Source organism: Canis lupus, chromosome 17 (genome assembly GCF_003254725.2).
Source record: "Canis lupus dingo isolate Sandy chromosome 17, ASM325472v2, whole genome shotgun sequence".
Lineage (NCBI taxonomy): Eukaryota > Metazoa > Chordata > Mammalia > Carnivora > Canidae > Canis > Canis lupus.
Genome location: NC_064259.1, coordinates 6,504,562 through 6,521,768, shown reverse-complemented (window position 1 = coordinate 6,521,768; position 17,207 = coordinate 6,504,562). Strand labels below are relative to the sequence as shown.

At 48.4% G+C, this 17,207-nt stretch overlaps 1 protein-coding gene across 8 annotated transcripts in view; it reads right to left on the bottom strand.

The window, feature by feature from the left end:
- Positions 1 to 948: 948 nt before the first annotated feature.
- The window catches only part of ASAP2 (ArfGAP with SH3 domain, ankyrin repeat and PH domain 2), a 173,800-nt gene continuing 157,541 nt past the window's right edge, over positions 949 to 17,207 (bottom strand). For 5 of the 8 annotated variants that reach the window (XM_025454712.3, XM_049095808.1, XM_049095805.1 and 2 more), the window contains exons 21-28: positions 17,073 to 17,186; positions 14,849 to 15,101; positions 12,453 to 12,587; positions 10,976 to 11,147; positions 6,408 to 6,457; positions 5,874 to 5,965; positions 5,332 to 5,454; positions 949 to 3,497 (exon numbers count right to left, since the gene is read on the bottom strand). In XM_025454712.3, coding sequence (XP_025310497.1) covers positions 3,423 to 3,497; positions 5,332 to 5,454; positions 5,874 to 5,965; positions 6,408 to 6,457; positions 10,976 to 11,147; positions 12,453 to 12,587; positions 14,849 to 15,101; positions 17,073 to 17,186 — 1,014 coding nt within the window. In that variant the 3' untranslated portion in view covers positions 949 to 3,422. The remainder of the gene's footprint in view (positions 3,498 to 5,331; positions 5,455 to 5,873; positions 5,966 to 6,407; positions 6,458 to 10,975; positions 11,148 to 12,452; positions 12,588 to 14,848; positions 15,102 to 17,072; positions 17,187 to 17,207) is intronic. The other 3 variants (XM_025454713.3, XM_025454716.3, XM_025454718.3) reach the window with 3 other exon arrangements.

The following is a 17,207-nucleotide window of genomic DNA, read 5'->3' as shown; positions in this document are numbered from 1 at the left end:
GTTTTATTAGAGTGAGTGAGTGAGCAGGGTGGGGTGGAAGGGAGAGGGAAAAACAGACTCCCTGCCGTGCAGGGAGCCGCATGTAGGATTCCATCCTAGGACCCCGGGATCACAGCCTGAGCTGAAGGCAGATGCTTCACTGACTGAGCCACTCAGGTACCCATCTATCACTTTTTTTTTTTTTAAGATTTTATTTGACAGAGAGCAAGTGAGTGAGCATGCACATGCACACAAGCAGGGGGAGTGGCAGGCAGAGGGAGGATAAGCAGGCCCCCCCGCTGAGCAGAGAGCCTCATATAGGACTTGATCCCAGGACCATGACCTGAGCTGAATGCAAATGCCCAACTGACTGAGCCACCCAGACGCCCCTCATCTGTCACTTTTAAACACAACTGAGCTCAACACCTAAGTGTCACAGACGTGCACGCAGTCAGTGGGCAAACATAGAAGACTTTCTGAGGAGGTTGCACACCATCTATTGTGAGGCTCATGGCCCCACTGGCTGGGAGCTTGGGCTGCTGGTTTGGAACAGCAATGCTGCCAACTCAGGTCACAAAAAGCAAAACTTTGGGCAGCCCGGGTGGCTCAATGGTTTAGCGCTGCCTTCTGCCCAGGGCATGATCCTGGAGACCCGGGACCGAGTCCCATGTCAGGCTCCCTGCATGGGGCCTGCTTCTCCCTCTGCCTGTGTCTCTGCCTCTCTGTCTCTCATGAATACATAAATAAAATCTTAAAAACAAAACAAAACAAAAAGCAAAACTTTAAAAGTGTATTGTCAGGGTGGCATGCTAGTAAGCCAAAGTATTTACCTGAGTTCAGGGAGGAAAGATCACCGTGCGTATGAATAGCATAGGGAGAATCTCCTGTACAGTAGGCCAGTGGGTTTCTCTAAAGGGCCACTTTAATATGCAGTACTTATGGATTAAAAACATTAGAAATAACACTATGTCCATTTAAAAGTATTTTATTTTTTTTCCAGTCTCAAATGACTAGTTAACAGGAAGAATCAACTTATTGAACATGCTCTAGTTATAAATCACTGCATTAAAGACAACGAAAATAAGAATTGATTTAGGTTATACAATATATACAGTTGCGCTGCAACTAGATCGAAGTAATCAAGTGAATGAATCGAGTATCATACATCTCAGATAGCATTCCAAGCTGCATATTATTCTCTCCACCCCGTAGCAGATCACACAGGACCTAGGAGTCTGTGCACATGTTGGAGTCCTCATCCCTAGAAGTCAGATCTGATGGAAGATGGCATGCACAATGCCAGAATCCTGCAGCTAAGTTCATGAAAAGTAAACTTTAAATATAAATAGATATCTACAATGTTTTCCTTCCTCTCGGTTGGTTTTTAATTTGCAAAGAGCAAATTACTAGGAAAGGATGTTAGCAGGGAAGTTAATATAATTTCTCCTCTGGCAAGAGTAATATTATTTACTGCACAATAGCACCACCAAATTGTCAACTGGAAAAAATATTTCCTAGATATTTATGTACCAGTGAACCTGATAGATTAGTTTGGGACTGGTGTTTAAATGTTGGTGAGGATCAACTTTAATTCCTTAGATAGCTGGCACCAAGTAGTCAAAAGGCTGATTATAAGACACAGATGCAAGAGGACTGTGTTAAAATATACATAAGTGCACTGTGCAAAATATATCTGTTTACTTTCTTAAATCTAGAGAGAATTAACTAAAAGAAGGGTTCAAACAACGGAAATGAACAATTAGTGAAAATAGATGTAGTGCTTTAAAAAAAAAAAACAAAACCCAAAAACTTTAATTACAGATCTAACACATTTTTACCCGGAACTTTGGAGGGCAAAAAGCCATTGCCACACAACATCGTAAAACATTCCAGTTTGTTCTGTTTTCCTTTATAATAGCAACACAAAGTACAATGCAATTTAAAAAAAAAAAAACTGCCTAATAAAGACGGGCTGCTCCAATCAAATGTACCATTGTCACCATGCGATGAAAGCATCGCTGCCTCGCTTTCCAAGCCCAGACCTAAGCTTATCTCTTCACTTCTGGTAAAAATCCGAGTGGGCCTTGTAGGCCTATTTATTCTCAAAGAGTGCCAAAATGTCCAATATTCCTATTATGAATCTTATGCTCACAATTACTAAAGAGAGGTATGACAGTCAAGTTCATTAAACTAATGAATTCTGATTTATCACACACAACCTAACCCCCCACCCCCAGTAGCTTCAGTTTAAGAATAACATGATGGACTTTGGTCATGAAACTGGGATGTGTGTTCGGGAGTATCTTATTACCTGGGACCTACAGATTTCGGATATGCTCTTGATTACAAACAAACGGACAGATTCGATCTGTCGGGAGTATTCGGGAGTATCTTATTTGGGAGTATCTTATTACCTGGGACCTACAGATTTCGGATATGCTCTTGATTACAAACAAACGGACAGATTCGATCTCAAGACAATATAACTACCATTCCTGTTGGTATAGCATATAAATACAAGACACTAAATTGAGTACACATTCCCGGGAGCCGGGAAGGGAAGGCAGTGGTACACCCAATAGGAAACAGCAAGTGTGTGTGAACGTGCTAGCTGGGCGACGGAGGAGGGTCGAGAAGGTGAATTCCAAAACACCTAAAGCATACCAACTAGTTTAAAGAACTGTTTTGCAATCCATCATCCTTAGTTTTTAACCAAATTCAGGAAATGCAGGTTTCTAGAACGTGGAGCTGAATTAGCTATTACCATATGCCGTAATATAAACCATGGGTAGTTTTGCTAGGTAGGGTTGTTCACAACAGGCTACACGCACATGCAGGATACAATGAGAGTTGCAACCTCACAAATTAGGGCTGGAAGGTACAATGCTAAGGTGTAAATTTCCAAGTTGCTTTAACTAAACCTTGGGTGGATTCCAAAGGAAATCATTAAATGTATGTATGTTTAAAAAAGAAAGTCTTTAAGGTGAACTGATAGCATTTTTTTCTAGAAAGTCTGGGGCTGGGCTATTTCTAAAGCAAGTTTACTGACTTCCAAAGACAATTGCACTAGTGGTCACCGACTCTAGAATCGGACCGAGGAAAGGCTGGAAGATGTCTTTCTAGTACTCAAACACTTAGGTTTAGCTAAATCTGCAGAATGACGATCTTGATTAGTTAAAATAACTTTTCAGTTCACCTTTTAGGAAATTCAGTTTTTCCTAATAAAAAGTATGGCAGTTATTTCATGAAAACCACAAATTATAAAAACAATTCATTTACACATACAAGTTGCCTTTGAGCTTGTAAAAACAGAAGAGTGGCGTTAGAGAAAGTGGGCTACTGCACGATACATTTCATGAAACTGGTCATCTGGCAAGAGTTTTGGTACCAATAACAAAACAGGAACATAACTGTTAAAAGAAGTATTTTTGTTCAGTAGCAATTCAGTCAGCAATAAAGTGCACAAATGATACGGGAAATGCTCCTTTGCGACTGGGATCTCCATCGATGTGGCCAATCTGAAAAGAATCAAAGTTTATAGGTGGTTATAGAAATTCCAAAAGCAACTTTGAAGGACATTATAGCATTTGGGAAAAAATTTTTTTTCAGAGGAATTTGAGAAAGAATTACTTGGGTAAGACATCTAAACTGTTTTCTTTCTTTTTCCTTCATGCCCATTTCAAATACAGTTGACCCTTGAATGCATGAGGGTTAGAAGTGCCATCCCCGACCCCCTGCAGTTGAAAATCTGCATACGCAGAGCTTCTGACTCCCCAAAATCTTAACCACAAATAGCCCACTGTTGACCAGAAGCCCTACAGATAACAGAAACAGTAAGTGAACACATATTTTGTATGCTACCTGTATTGTGTGTACTGTGTTCTTCCAGTAAAGTCAGAAAAACTGTGAAGAAAATTATAAGGAAGACAGGGATCCCTGGGTGGCTCAGCAGTTTAGTATCTGCCTTTGGCCCAGGGCGTGATCCTGGGGTCCTGGGATCAAGTCCCACATTGGGCTCCCTGTGTCTCTGCCTCTCTGTCTCTCTCATGAATAAATAAATCTTAAAAAAATTAAAAAAAAAAGAATCATAAGGAAGAAAAAATACATTTAAGCACTATACTGCACGTATCAAAAAATAGTTCTGTGTGAGTGGACCCACGTGGCTCACATCCACATCATTTAGGGGTCAGCTGTGATGCGTGTCAACTGTGAGGAAGCGCTAGGTTAGTGGGTCAGGCATCTGCCTGGACATGCACGCGTAAGGGTCCTGGCTTCCCAGGGTGTTGGGGTGGTGGTGGTCAGGACAGTCATCTGGTTACTGCCCCCCCCCCACTTGCCTTAGAAACTGAGTGTCAGAAGTTGTTGCACAGTCACTGAAAGTGGCAAACATGTGAGTTGGCTCTACTTAAATGTAGTCAAGCATTTATGAAAGGTTTCAACAGATTCACTGATTTGGAGTCTGGGTAAATTACACACCGAGTATGATCTCAACCATGTAAATTATGTAGGTAAGTGAAAGTTTAAAAGAAAAATCACTGTAACATAATTGCTAAGATTTAGGAGAACTGCTGAGATGTTGGGCAGCATTTACTTTCTTCGCTATACCTTTCTCGATTTCCACAGTTCTGGAAACAAACAGGTATTTTCCAGATGGCCAAGCCCACTGGCAGGCTGGAGCCCCACCCTAAGCCAGGTTGTACACAAGTGTGGAAGCCAGGCCTGCTTCAGCTCTTGGGGCCACTCAGGGAGGAAGTTCAGGTCCTCACACTGTGGATGTTAGCGCCTCATGCCAAGGCCCACCATCCTCATTTTTAGCAGTAGCCTCTCACTGGGGGCCTTCTGTACCATCTCCCCTGTGGGGCTGAGGGGACTAAGGCTTAGTGACATAAGCATGCTGCCCAACGTCACCAAGTCTAAGAACTGAGTCTGGATTCTTAGGGTCATCAAGTGAAACACCACATTCATGCCATTACAGCTCCCACCTGGATGTTTCAGGGACTTCACCCTCTGGGTCAGCTTTCTGTGTGCCTCCCTCCACCAACAGGCAGTGTGGGGAAGGACAGAACCACCTCTAAGCTCAAAAGCTCACTCCAGACCCTGAGTGCATTCTGAAAACTGCAGCCCACTGTTGTCTGCCCACCCACGTGTAGGAGAATCCCACTCTGCAGGGAGAAATCAAGCCCACACAAAAATGAGTATACATGGAAGGGACGGCTGAGGGGCAGCACGGCCAGCGGTCCTGAGGCTGCACAGGCAGAGGGCCTTACCTGGGAGCAGGGCTCTCAGGCCAGGTGGGCAAGGATTCACCTCCGCCCCTCCCAGACACATCCCGGGCCCAGGCCCCCGACTCACCCACCACTCTTGGTCCTCCTCTCCATCCACGATAATCACATCCCCCTCAGAGAATGTCAGCTCGTCTGGGTTGTCAGCCACACAGTTATAGAGAGCTTTGACCCGCTTGGGCTTTAACTTGGTCTGTATTAGAGAAGAAGAAGGGTCAGAGGTGAGCATTGCTGGGGCACATCAGCTCCTGGGGCAGAGAATGGCGCCACTTTGTTTCCAGCTAGTCCTGGGGTCCTGAACACAGGCCCCGGAGCCCACAGGCAGGTGTAAAGATGGGTAGATCAGTGTAGCTCAGGGGTTGGGGGACTTCTAGGAGGCCCAGAGAAAAGTGCAGAGAGCGAGGAGTAAGGCTGCCTGGTGCCTAGGGTGCATGTGCCGAGGGGCCGAGCCCACCAGCTGGAGAGCTCTGCGGCTATGTCCTACCCAGATCCAGGAAGAAGCCTCCCTTCCGCCCGCCAGGGGAAGAGGGAAAGACCTGTTTCCTCGGGGAGTCTCCTGATCACTGCTGGCCAGAGCCAGGGGGGCAGGAAAGGAGGGGCTCTTCCACTTACTGTCTGTGACTTCCTGGGCATGGGGGCTGGGGGCTGCAGGACTCCAGTGTTGGACAGAGGACCCAGAACTTCCGTTCCAGAGAGATCTGCTGCTTTAGGGTTAAAATGAATCAACTTCACAATATGCCCTCAGTCATAAAGCCATGAGTTATACACAATTAATATAAATGCCACAGCATCATGTCCGAAAGGCAGGTTTCCGGAGATTTTCTGATCTATTGAGGGGAAAGTCCCTCAAAGGCCCAAGAACCTGTGACTTCGTGCAGCCTCTGTAAAGTGTGCAAGGCATGTGAGTGTCATGGAGTGGGACAGATACTGCCAGCCCCTCCACAGATTTCTAGGTCCCTGCCCCGTCAGAGGGTGACAGGAATGCAGGACACAGTACAGAGCAGGCCAGGAGCAGGAGCGGCAGAGGCTCTGGAAGGTGGGGTGGCAGCTGGGTCTGGTATAGGGCTGAACATGGCTGGAAACGGCTCCCACTCTGCCCCCATGGAACAAGCAGCGGTAAACCCCAGGTCCAAAGGAAATAATTACCAGGTCCTCTCGGCTGGCCTTTGTTGATCAGCGGGGTTGACTTGTCAGCCCTACAAGAAGAGGAAAGTAGATTTACTGATGCCTGAGGCCCCAAAGACACATATCTACCTGCACCTCACTCCCCTTTACAAAGGAACCACCTGTGCTCAGACCAATGGTGAAGAAAACATAACACTGATCTTATGTATATTTTCCAGAAATTAAAATCACATGACAAGCAAAGGCCCCAGGACCCAATGGGTCCTGCCATTTGACTTCCATCAATGCCAAGACAGGAGTCATCACATTGACCCCCTCTGCCTTTAGTTGACAGGCCCACAGGAAAGGCCTGATCCTCCAAGATGCCAGGCAGCAAACCTTTCTTCTAAAGGGCCAAGCACTAAATATTTCAGGCTTTGTGGGTTATAAAATCTGTCGGGGTCACTCTACGCTGACGTCATGGCACAAGAGCAGCCATAGATAAAGCATAAACAAGTGAGTGGGGGCTATGTTCCCAAATGCTCTATTTATAGTCACTGGAACCCAAATTTTACATAATTTTCATGTGTCATGACATAGACTTTTTTTTCCCAACCATTTAAAATGATGAAAACCATCTCAGCTTGTGGGCCACACAGAAACAGGCTGACCAGGCTGCAGGAGTAGTTGGTGGACTCCTGCTCTAGGAGGACACATTTTGTAAAAACCCTGATTTCTACCCAGGATGAGAGTAGGGTGGGGGCTTCCTTTGCAAGGAGGCCACACCAGGGTATTCTTTTGAAACACAACTCCACCAGGCGGTGAGGACGCACAGGAACTAGGAGAAGCGCAGGCTCTGGCCACTTAGGGTGGCGGAGAGAGCGTCCCCCCGCTGCTGAACTTGGGGCCAGTGAGACGGCGTGTGTACTGCATAGACCAGGAAGGCAAGGCCATATGCGTTCCATTTTAGGAAGAGCTCTTACAAAGCAGCATGAAAAACGTTCTGAGAGCCTTCTGGTTAAAAAAGGCAGACTGGGGCAGCCCAGGTGGCTCAAGAGGTTTAGCGCCTCCTTCAGCCCAGGGTGTGATCCTGGAGACCTGGGATCAAGTCCTGTGTCAGGCTCCCTGCATGGAACCTGCTTCTCCCTCTGCCTGTGTCTCTGCCTCTCTCTCTCTGTGTCTCTCATGAATAAATAAATAAAATATTTTTTTTAAAAAAAAAGGCAGACTGAAATCCATTTAATTCCACTTTCTCCAAAGGAGAAAGATGGGAAAAAAAACTCAAAGAGAACCTGAAGAGGAAACGCGATGGAAGCGGCCACTGGAAGGACGAATCCTAATCATGCTGGCTCACTGGCGGAGGAGGATCCCTTGTGCAGTGAAGGGCAGCCCTGAAGGACCCCCACCTGTTCTCTGAGCCCCTTGGAGTGGGGGTAAGGCAGGGCAATAAACACAGAGATTGGCCCAAAATCTGCTCAAGGAGCTACTGAATCCCTGGATTCCCAGCCCAACCCTGAGAAGCTAAGCAACTACCCTCCCTCAACCCACTGAAGACTAGAAGTTTCTATTACTGGAGAGGATAGAATAAAGGGTGTCTGGACGGGGGGGGGGGGCACACCTCCGTGGTTTTGGGGAGCATCTTTTAAAAAGGGAGGGGGACTAAGAGCACCTGGGTGGCTCAGCTGGTGAAGGCTCCAACTCTTATTTTCAACTCAAGTCATGATCTTAGGGTTGTGGGATTGAGCCCTGTGTTGGGCTCAGAACCTGCTTGAGATTCTCTCTCCCTCTGCCCCTCCTCTCCACCTCTCTAAAAATAAAGTGAGGAGAACTAAATGAAGGCTTAACTTTATTTTTTAAAGATTTTATTTATTTATTAAAGAGAGAGCATGAGTGAGGAGGAGGGGCAGAAGGAGAGGCAGGGTCCTCTCTGAGCAGGGAGCCTGATGTGGGGCTTGATCCCAGGACCCTGAGATCATGACCTGAGCCAAAGGTAGAAGCTTCACCGACAGCCACCCAGGCACCTCCTTAACTTTATTTCTATATTCAACTCCTAGAAAACCTGCTCCCTTCAGGCAAGAGATGAAGACTGTTCTCTACAGAACCTGAGTTGCTCAAGAAAAAAGGCCCCAATTCAGGGTTCCCTAGTGAGACTCCCCAGGGAGATGCTCCATGGCCAAGCCCACATGGGCAGCTCTGCCAATGAGGGTACCATGCGTGATCAGTTTTAATGCCTCAGCTAAAGTGGCAGCTATTGGGCAGGGAGCACCATATTTACAGGAAAAAGCCTCTAATGTAACAGAAGTGAATACAAAGATAATGGACAAGGAAGAAACAAATTATTCTGAAAAGCAAAAGCTAACATAAAAACACCACCCCAAATCCATCACTCATAATCTGAGATGAGAGAAAATGATTCCATGAAACAAACAGGATACTGTTACCTTGAAAATTATGTGGTTACTGAAATGAAAAGCTCAGTAAAGGAACTGGAATATACAGTGAAGAAAATCTCCCAGAAGGCAGATTTGAAAAGGAAGTAAACAAGCAAGGAAGCAATGCAGAATGGAAGCTAGAAGGTGGCGGAGAGCCGCCTCTCGCTGAGCAGAGCTGCACTTCCAGCCCCGGCCTCCAGATGGAGCCCCGGGACTGGCTCTGGTCAAGGCCCCCCCCCCCCCCCCCCCAGCTGCTCCCTCAGGAAGGAACCCTGGGTTTGAGGGGGAACAGAGAAGGTGGTGTCAGAAGTAGAAGGAGGGTCCGGTCTCCCACTCGCCCCTAGGGGCTGCTGTACAAGCAAGAATGTGGGCACCCAACTTTGTGTAAGAAGTCAGCTGCCGTATGTTAAACCACAGAGATGGATTCAGGGGGAGGCTCTGAGGGCTGTCCTCTTACTGGAATAAAAAGAGAAAAGACAAGACCTGTACGAGAAAGGCCAAGGGAGTCTTCATCTGAATAACACGAATTATATTAAAAGCAAGAACAGAAAAAACAGAAATTAAAAAAAAAATCAACGAAACTTCTCAGAATTGAAGGTGTAATTTATATACTGAAAGGCTCCATCATCTATCTGGTGGCATGGATGAAAAAGGATCCGGCCCAGGGAGTCAGAGCCTCTGCGGGGACAGGAGGCCTGATGGGGTGTCCTAGGTGGGATAAGGCAGGCAGCAGGGGGAGGGGGCCTCCTTGTGGGACCCCGGATCTCAGTGGGGAGAGGAGGTGGCAGCAGAGATGGGGGATGAGAATGAACCTGTGGTGCTTTGCAAACCCTGCTCCCAAATTCTTTCCCGAGATCTGGAGTTTGCAACCGCTCTGTGCTGTCGCACTGTCTCCACTTCAAACCCTGACTCTGGGCTCTGCCACTGTTTGAACAGTGATATGCAGAAGGAGTGATGACCTGCCATTCTCCAGGGCTAGACCTGTCTCTTGGGCATCGTTCCTGGGCCCAGCCACCGTGATTGCAGGAAGCCCTCACCACACAGAGAGGCCACGGACGTGTAAGCATTCCAGCCGACAGCCCCAGCTGACAGCCAGCATTGACCACCAGGTGCAAGGACTGGAGAGGTTCCAGCCGACAGCCCCAGCTGACAGCCAGCATTGACCACCAGGTGCAAGGACTGGAGAGGGGACATGAGCCCTCAGCCAATGAGTCACTTTCTGAGTCCAACCATCCCCAACCTCAAGGGTCTTTCCAGGTAGGGCCCCAGATATTGTGGAGAAAAGACCATCTATCCTCACCACGCTGATGCAAATTCCTGACAAAGTCTGGGAGCATAATGAAACGGTTGTGTAGGCCAATAAGTCTTGGTGTGGTTTGTCACTACAACAACTGACATGGGGGACTGTGTGGACTAATGGACTCCAACACATAGATAGAAATATGGAGATAAATGTGTTTATAAATGTATGTATGCATGGATGTACATCTATGTATGTACCTGTGTGTATCCCGGGTCCTGACCACACAGAGGGCCTGCCTGGGAGCAGTGACACTCCAAGAGCAATGAGCACACAAAGCACTCAGATCTTGGCTTCTATGTATCACTGCCACTAAAGGAAACAAACCATTGTCCACTAGAAGGATCCAGTTTGAGACCATGAACTGGATCCCTCTCTGGTAAAGGATGTTATATGGACATCTATAAACCTTGAATGGGGTCCAAGCATTGGAACATTGTCTTTGTTAATTTTCTGACTGTGCTGTATTGTGTTTATGCAGGAGAACATCCTAGTTTGTAGGTATATGCCCCATACTGCAGAGGATGCACAGAAGCCAAATAACCTCATGAGTGACCAACAAATTGAACCTAGAGGCTTCACACCTTGAGGACCTTAATCCCAAATCTAAATTCATTATGTGGATAGAAGATGTACATTTATATGAAATCTTTACAGTTTAAATATTCTTGTGAAGTTATTTTTAAGACACTTGAACCTGGTGAATTAGTTAGGTGACACCTGAACTCAAATGTTGTAGTAGAAGCACCAGACATTTCAAATGTTTGCACCAAAATTTCAGCAGATGGGGCCATTGCCCCTTGGAAGTTCCTTGAATTCAAGAAGCAAGGATGGCAAGCTGGCCAGGCCCTGAGGGGGACGTGAAGACAGGTGGTTACCCGGGAGCAGGCCTCTTCTGGGGGAGGCGGCTGGGCGGCTGGGGCGGCAGGGGCGGGGGTGGGGCTTTGCTCAGTGAGATCCCAGGCTGGGCAGGCTTGCTCTGCTGGTTCAAGGCTTCTATCACACTGGGCGTTTTTGCTACTGGAGGGGGCGGTGTGGGAGCCAAGGGATCTGCAGAAAGAGAAAAGGAGAGGAATAGAGAGGGTCAGGCTTCATCACATCCCCAGCCTTCTCACCAGAGGCTCTTCTGGTAAGGGCTTCCTTTTCTTTTAAAATGGTGATTTCATTAGGGAAAAAAACCCCCCTTTCATGGCAGATTATTAGAAAACCGTATTGGCAGGGAGTTCTTCCAAGACTCAAGTTAGGATTAAAATGTTCCTATGAGCCTGTGAGTATCTGCCTCTGTGGGGAAGCCACCTCAAGACCCGGAGAGACAGAAGTAGGAGGCTGAGTCTGGGCCTGGGATCTTGCCCCCGTCCCACCCCTGGCAAGCAGGCCTTCCTGGGCTAATTCTCTCACTGCCTTAGCTGGCCCATGGGCCCTGCCCATTCCACCAGGCTTCCAGCAGGTCAATCTGAGAAAGAACTAACCCTGTAAAGGCTCCATAGTCTATGAGAGGCCACAAGACGAAGAGGTTATTTATTCACAGACTTGGAGGCCGAGAAGTGATGTGCTTGCCCCCAAAGTTAGAGAGTTGGTAAGACAGGGAGCTGGGCCTGGAGTCCCTGGGCTCCTTTCTCTGTGGCCCCCTCTCCAGAAAACATTAGTGCTACTCCCAAATATCCAGTGTCCTCACCCGCCATCCTTGCTGAGGCAGCAATCGTGCTGAGGACAAGACGGGGACACCCAATGAGCCTTCCAGTGCCACCAGCTCTCACACACATGGCACTTACTGCAGCTGGGGCTGGGCCTCTTCTCAGGTTAAAAACCTCAGGGAGCAACCTGGGTACACCCCAGTGCTCCCAAAGCCAGCCCCGAGATGCTGGAGGTCCTCCCTCCTTTAGCCTGCAGCTTGGCACCCCACGGGTCCAGCAAAGGCATTCTTCTTCCCCTGCCCCTCCCCTAGGCCCCAGGCCTTTCACCCACATGTTGACACGGAAGAAACACGTACCAGATCATATCCACATGACTGTGCCCAAATATTGGGAACCATAGAATGGCCAGAGGAAATGATGCCCTGGGCTCGTGCATGAAAGGAAGCAATGTTGCTCAAGTGCTCGGGAAGACAGAGGAGAGTATGTGAGCCCCCTGGGGCAGGGTGCGGGACAGATAGGAGCTGCAGCTGGGGAGGGCGGCTGAGGGGGGCTGGGGAGGGCGGCTGCGGGGGGCTGGGGGGACACACAGTGCTGGGCTCCTGGCAGCGTCTGCCTGTGGGCAGGCGGCTTCGCAGCTCTCCCCGCGTGGCTGCCGAGAGCACCCCCCAGCCATCCAGATCCAAGAGCCCACTGGCAAGAAAGGAAAAAGGAGAAAACGTACTGGTAGATGTCACGCGGAGAGGGGGCAGCGGTGGATGGACAGCTGGCGGATCTGACGAAGATCGCTGCCTGCTTGCACCGTCCACACTTACAGAGTTTGTCTTCCACAGGGCGGTAGCGGAGGAGGCTGTCTGAACTGCACACGCACGCACATGCACACGCACGCACATGCACGCATGCACACGCACATGAATGCACGCACAAGCATAGAACAAAAACAGAAACAGAACACTGCATTATTGATCCTCTCTCAGAAAATGGTAAATATGACCCTTCTAGAACAGCATTAAGACCACAAAGAGAATCCTGATTTTTCTTTTTTTTAATTCTTGTCTCTGATAAGATAAAGATTTATCCACACCAATTACCAGCTGGTTTTCACAATCTCACTGCTTTTCTTTCTCAGATATAATATTGTTTGAAAAGGTTAACGAATAACCACAGGGACGGGTCCTGAGCACTGCACTCAGGCTGTAAAAGGTCTGCTTGTCTCTACCCGTTCATCAAGTCCTCCCATGGGTGTGTGAGGGTCACTGCCTGGCACAGGGGAGCACCTGTCCTCAGAGCACAAGGAGACAAGGTGCAGATTGGAGGCTCCCCACCTCCTGCAAACATTCCTGACTAAAAGTCAGCACACCTGACACCACGGAGGCTCAGGTGACGCACCAGGGAGGCAGCACTGCCTAGGTCACTGTCCCTCCTCTGCCCCCACAAAGCTCCGTGCATGGCGGGGCCAGGCCCAGGGAGGAGAGCGAGCATGCCAGCATGGGGCATCGCTGCTGCAGACGACGTTTGCCCTGGTGCCGACTCCCCTCCTGTTTGCTGTGTGGGGATGCCCTGCATGGGGATGCCCTGCTGGGCCAAGTGTGGACTAGACCCCGAATGAGGAGGCTCTCTGGGGACTACAGGGATGAAGGACAATCTATACCATCAAAGGATGGCATGAAACTAACCACACGGATAGTTAAAAAAAAAAAAAATCCCAAACCTTCTTATTCTAAGACTTTAGGAAAAAAAAAATTCTATTCCTTTCACATGACCAACAGAGCAAAACAAAATCTTTCCTCCCATGACACACAAGTCAGTAAAAGCCAAATCATTTTAGTTCTAGGCTTCCAAAATTAGTAGACACACACAGGATATAGGAAGAGGCTGGGGAGACAAGAGGCCCCACAAGAACCAGACTGTGGCTGCTGCCCTCGGCTGCCCTGGGCCACTCCCCGCCAGTGCAAGGAGGTGACAGGGAGAAAGGCAGCCGTGGGACCTGGCCTGCAGCTTCCCTCCTGCTCAGGAGTCACCCCATCAGGCCAGGTGTGGCCCTGCCTGGGGTGGGGGCATGCAGGGGCTGTGGGCCCCATGGGGGAGGTGAGGAGACTGTTTCTGGGGCCCGCCTGGGCAGCACCCACTCACCTCTTGGGAATTTACTCCTGGGGGTGTGACCTGGACAACAGACCTATCAGCCTTCTCTGGGCCTCCCTGAGCAATCTCCCTAGTGCTGGGGGCAGGGCCACCGCCCTCGCCCACATCCCCTCCCAGAGAGCAGCTACTGCACCACGGCAATCTGGGACTTATTTCTGGACCACCAGCAGCCCACAGCAGTCCCAGTGCCTAGACACCACACCCCACAAGGCTCTGTCCCTCCTTCTCACGGGAAGCCCTTGGGAGGCTGTGCCGGCCACGTGCTGGACCTGCCTTCAAGGAGCAGACTGGCTAGCTGGCCTTCAGTCCTGGGAAAATCACTTAACTTTTGGAGCCTCAGTTTCCATTTTCATAAAAATAAAAACCAGCATCTGCTGAGTCAAACTCATTCTGTTGTGACAGAGCAACTAAGGTAAGCTTAGCAAGCTCTGGCCCTGAAGGCCCTGGTTGGATATAGGGATTATTTTGTATCTTTACAATTAGGTTGAGTATTGTTTACCAAATTAGCATCTTTTTACCCTTCATTTCATGGGAATCACAGAGATTAAAAAAAAAAAATAACCATAGGCATCACAAGCTGGCTGAATGCAGGCTGGGCGAAAGGAAATAGCAAAGAATAAAGGCAGAGGGAGGGGCAGTGGCAGAAGCAGAGAGAAAAGGAAGGTCTGCAGGAAAATGTCTCACAGGACCAGTGTCATGAGCTGAGCCACCCACCTCAGACCTGCCCTGGTGGCGTCCCTGCACTCCCTGAGTGACACAGATGCCACACCTCTGCCCAGAATAAGGATCAAGCCAGATGTTCCACTACCATTCAGCATCCTAAGAATGATGAGCTCCTTTAGGATGCCAACAGCATAACTATAAGACCAAAAAAGCCCCAAATGTCATCTAGCAGGGGGCAAAGCAACTATAAGCTTCCCAAAGCAAAAACCAAACCATACTGTTCATGCACTGGCAGGAGCTACAGCAGTTTAGTACCTTTGGCAACATTCCGTGGGGGCAGCGGGGGGGCGCTGGCGGTGCTGGGGGCCGCAGGCTGGGTGGGTGGCGGGCTGCCACTGAGGATCGCTCCGTACGTCTCGTTCTGCAAGATGCTGGGCACAAAGCTCCTCTGCTTGTCCTTGGCCAGGCTGGCGGCATCTCTGGCCAAAGATGCGGCATTAGACTGCAGCTGGTTGGAGCCCAGCTGGTAGAAGCTGACGGGCCGGTCTTCTCGCCGACTGGGGCTGGGCTGCGGAGGGATGGCAGGCAGAGGTATGTGGCATGCACACACACACTGACCTCTTGGTCTCAGCGTTACTCTACTGGTGACCACCTCACATTCACTGCGGCTACTTGGGCACGGTGCCTTTTTTGGCTCTCAAATGTTACATGAGAACCACAAGATTTCAAAGTTAATCTCAGCATGTCTCTTATTGGAGATACACATGACCCCCAAAACCATGATTTATAATTTACAATTCTCTATTCTGTGAAGGATTTACAGCATTGGCCATTTCATCTTTACTAGCCAGAGTGATTTTAACCTAGATCTGTGTTTTCACTGGATTTCCCATTAGTAAACAAGCTCTCAATTGAACAACCAGCTGCAATCAATCCCCAACATCTAGGCGGCAAATTCAGGGGACTGATGTTTTTCTTCCCTTATGAACCGAATTCTTGAGATTGCCCTAACTCAAGAGTCAGCAAACCATGGCTCGTGGGCCGCCATCTTTTTTTATAAAGTTTTATTAGAATACCATCATACCCAATCATTTACATATCATCTATGGCTGCTTTTAGGCCACCCTGGCACATCTGAGTCGTTGGAGTAGAGATGGTGATTTCTTAGGCCAAGAGGCCTGAAATATTTATTATTTGGCCCTTTTGGTTTGCTGACCCTTGCTCCCCTGAAGGTCATGTGCATGATATCAGGGTAAATCAGACCTAATTCATTTCAAATATCAGCTTCATTATAAGAGCTATGATCCTGAGCAAATATCTTAACTTGCTGACCTTATTTCTCATCTGTTCAATGGGTAGAATTTTGCTTCTCTAGCACAGTGATTGGCAGATACAGTACTGGCTGTCACACCCCATGTCCCCTCACAGGACCACCCACCCAGTCAAGGCTCTGGCCAACCCAATGGCTCAAACTCAGCTCAGGTATGCAGAACTTGATGGCTAGTTCTCTTTGCGCATATTTTAAATTCAACAAAGCCCATGACTATATGAACGATACCCATCTCTGGTGGAAACAGGGAATGGATGAGGGTTAGCACTTGCTGTCACACTTTTACTTGGACTGTGTGACCTGCTAGGTCATGCTACACTAATGTGTATACCTGCCTTGGGGTCGATGTTTACAATACATTTTTAGGGTAAGTATAACATGAGTCATGAATCAGCTCTTCTCACTTGGACACTGTTTTATAGCTAACTCAGTGGAGAAGTTTCTTAGTCTAAGAAATTTTAAGTATGGATGTTGACTGCTCCACAAACAAGGATAGTCAAGGAGATATCGGAAATGCCACACACGTATATAATGAGACATCCTCAATGTGCATCAGGACACTCAAGTCCTACCGTAAAAACAAAACTTTACATGGCAGTATGGCAGTCCCCACTGGTTTCATAGCAGCCAGGAGTGTGGGTTCTGGAGTCAATCTGCTAGAGTCTGACTCAGCTCTAAGACCTGCGTGAAGGTGGTCACCTGCCAGCGGCACCCCCAAGACTCAGAAGCAAGTACCCTCAGTCTGGGCCTCAAGCTGGCCTCAGTCAACCTCTCTCGAAACTTCCCTGAGACATTTTCTTATCTGATAAAGGAAAAAGGTGGACCCAGAGCTCTAATGGTCATTTAATGATTCTAATTAAGGTTTTGAAGATCAACTAGGTGAACATGAACTATGATGCTGGGGACCCTCCAGCTCTTTATCACATCCACTGTGCGAGGGCTTCCCCTATATCTTTATCTCAGATCAAAAGGTGGGCAGCTGACAATGATGATACAAGGGACATTCCTTTAAATCAACACGTGTAGGAGCTGGAGACCAGTGACAGTTGGGGGAAGGGCAAAGACAAACACCTACTGAGATGGATGGAAGCAGAGTTAATTCTACTTCTTGAACAGAACCACTCTGTGCCCTGATTCTAATCCAGGATCCACAAGGCTCCGAGCAAAGCTCATCTCAATACTCCTGGCACCCCAAGGAATGGCACTGACCTGCAATTTCTCGTCCACATCGTCATCGCTCTCATCCAGGTCTTCGTGGAGCAGTCGCCACTCGTACTCGACATGGACATGAGAGTTGAACCTCCCAGATAAGGCCTGCGTCAGCTGAGGGAACGAAGGGCTGTC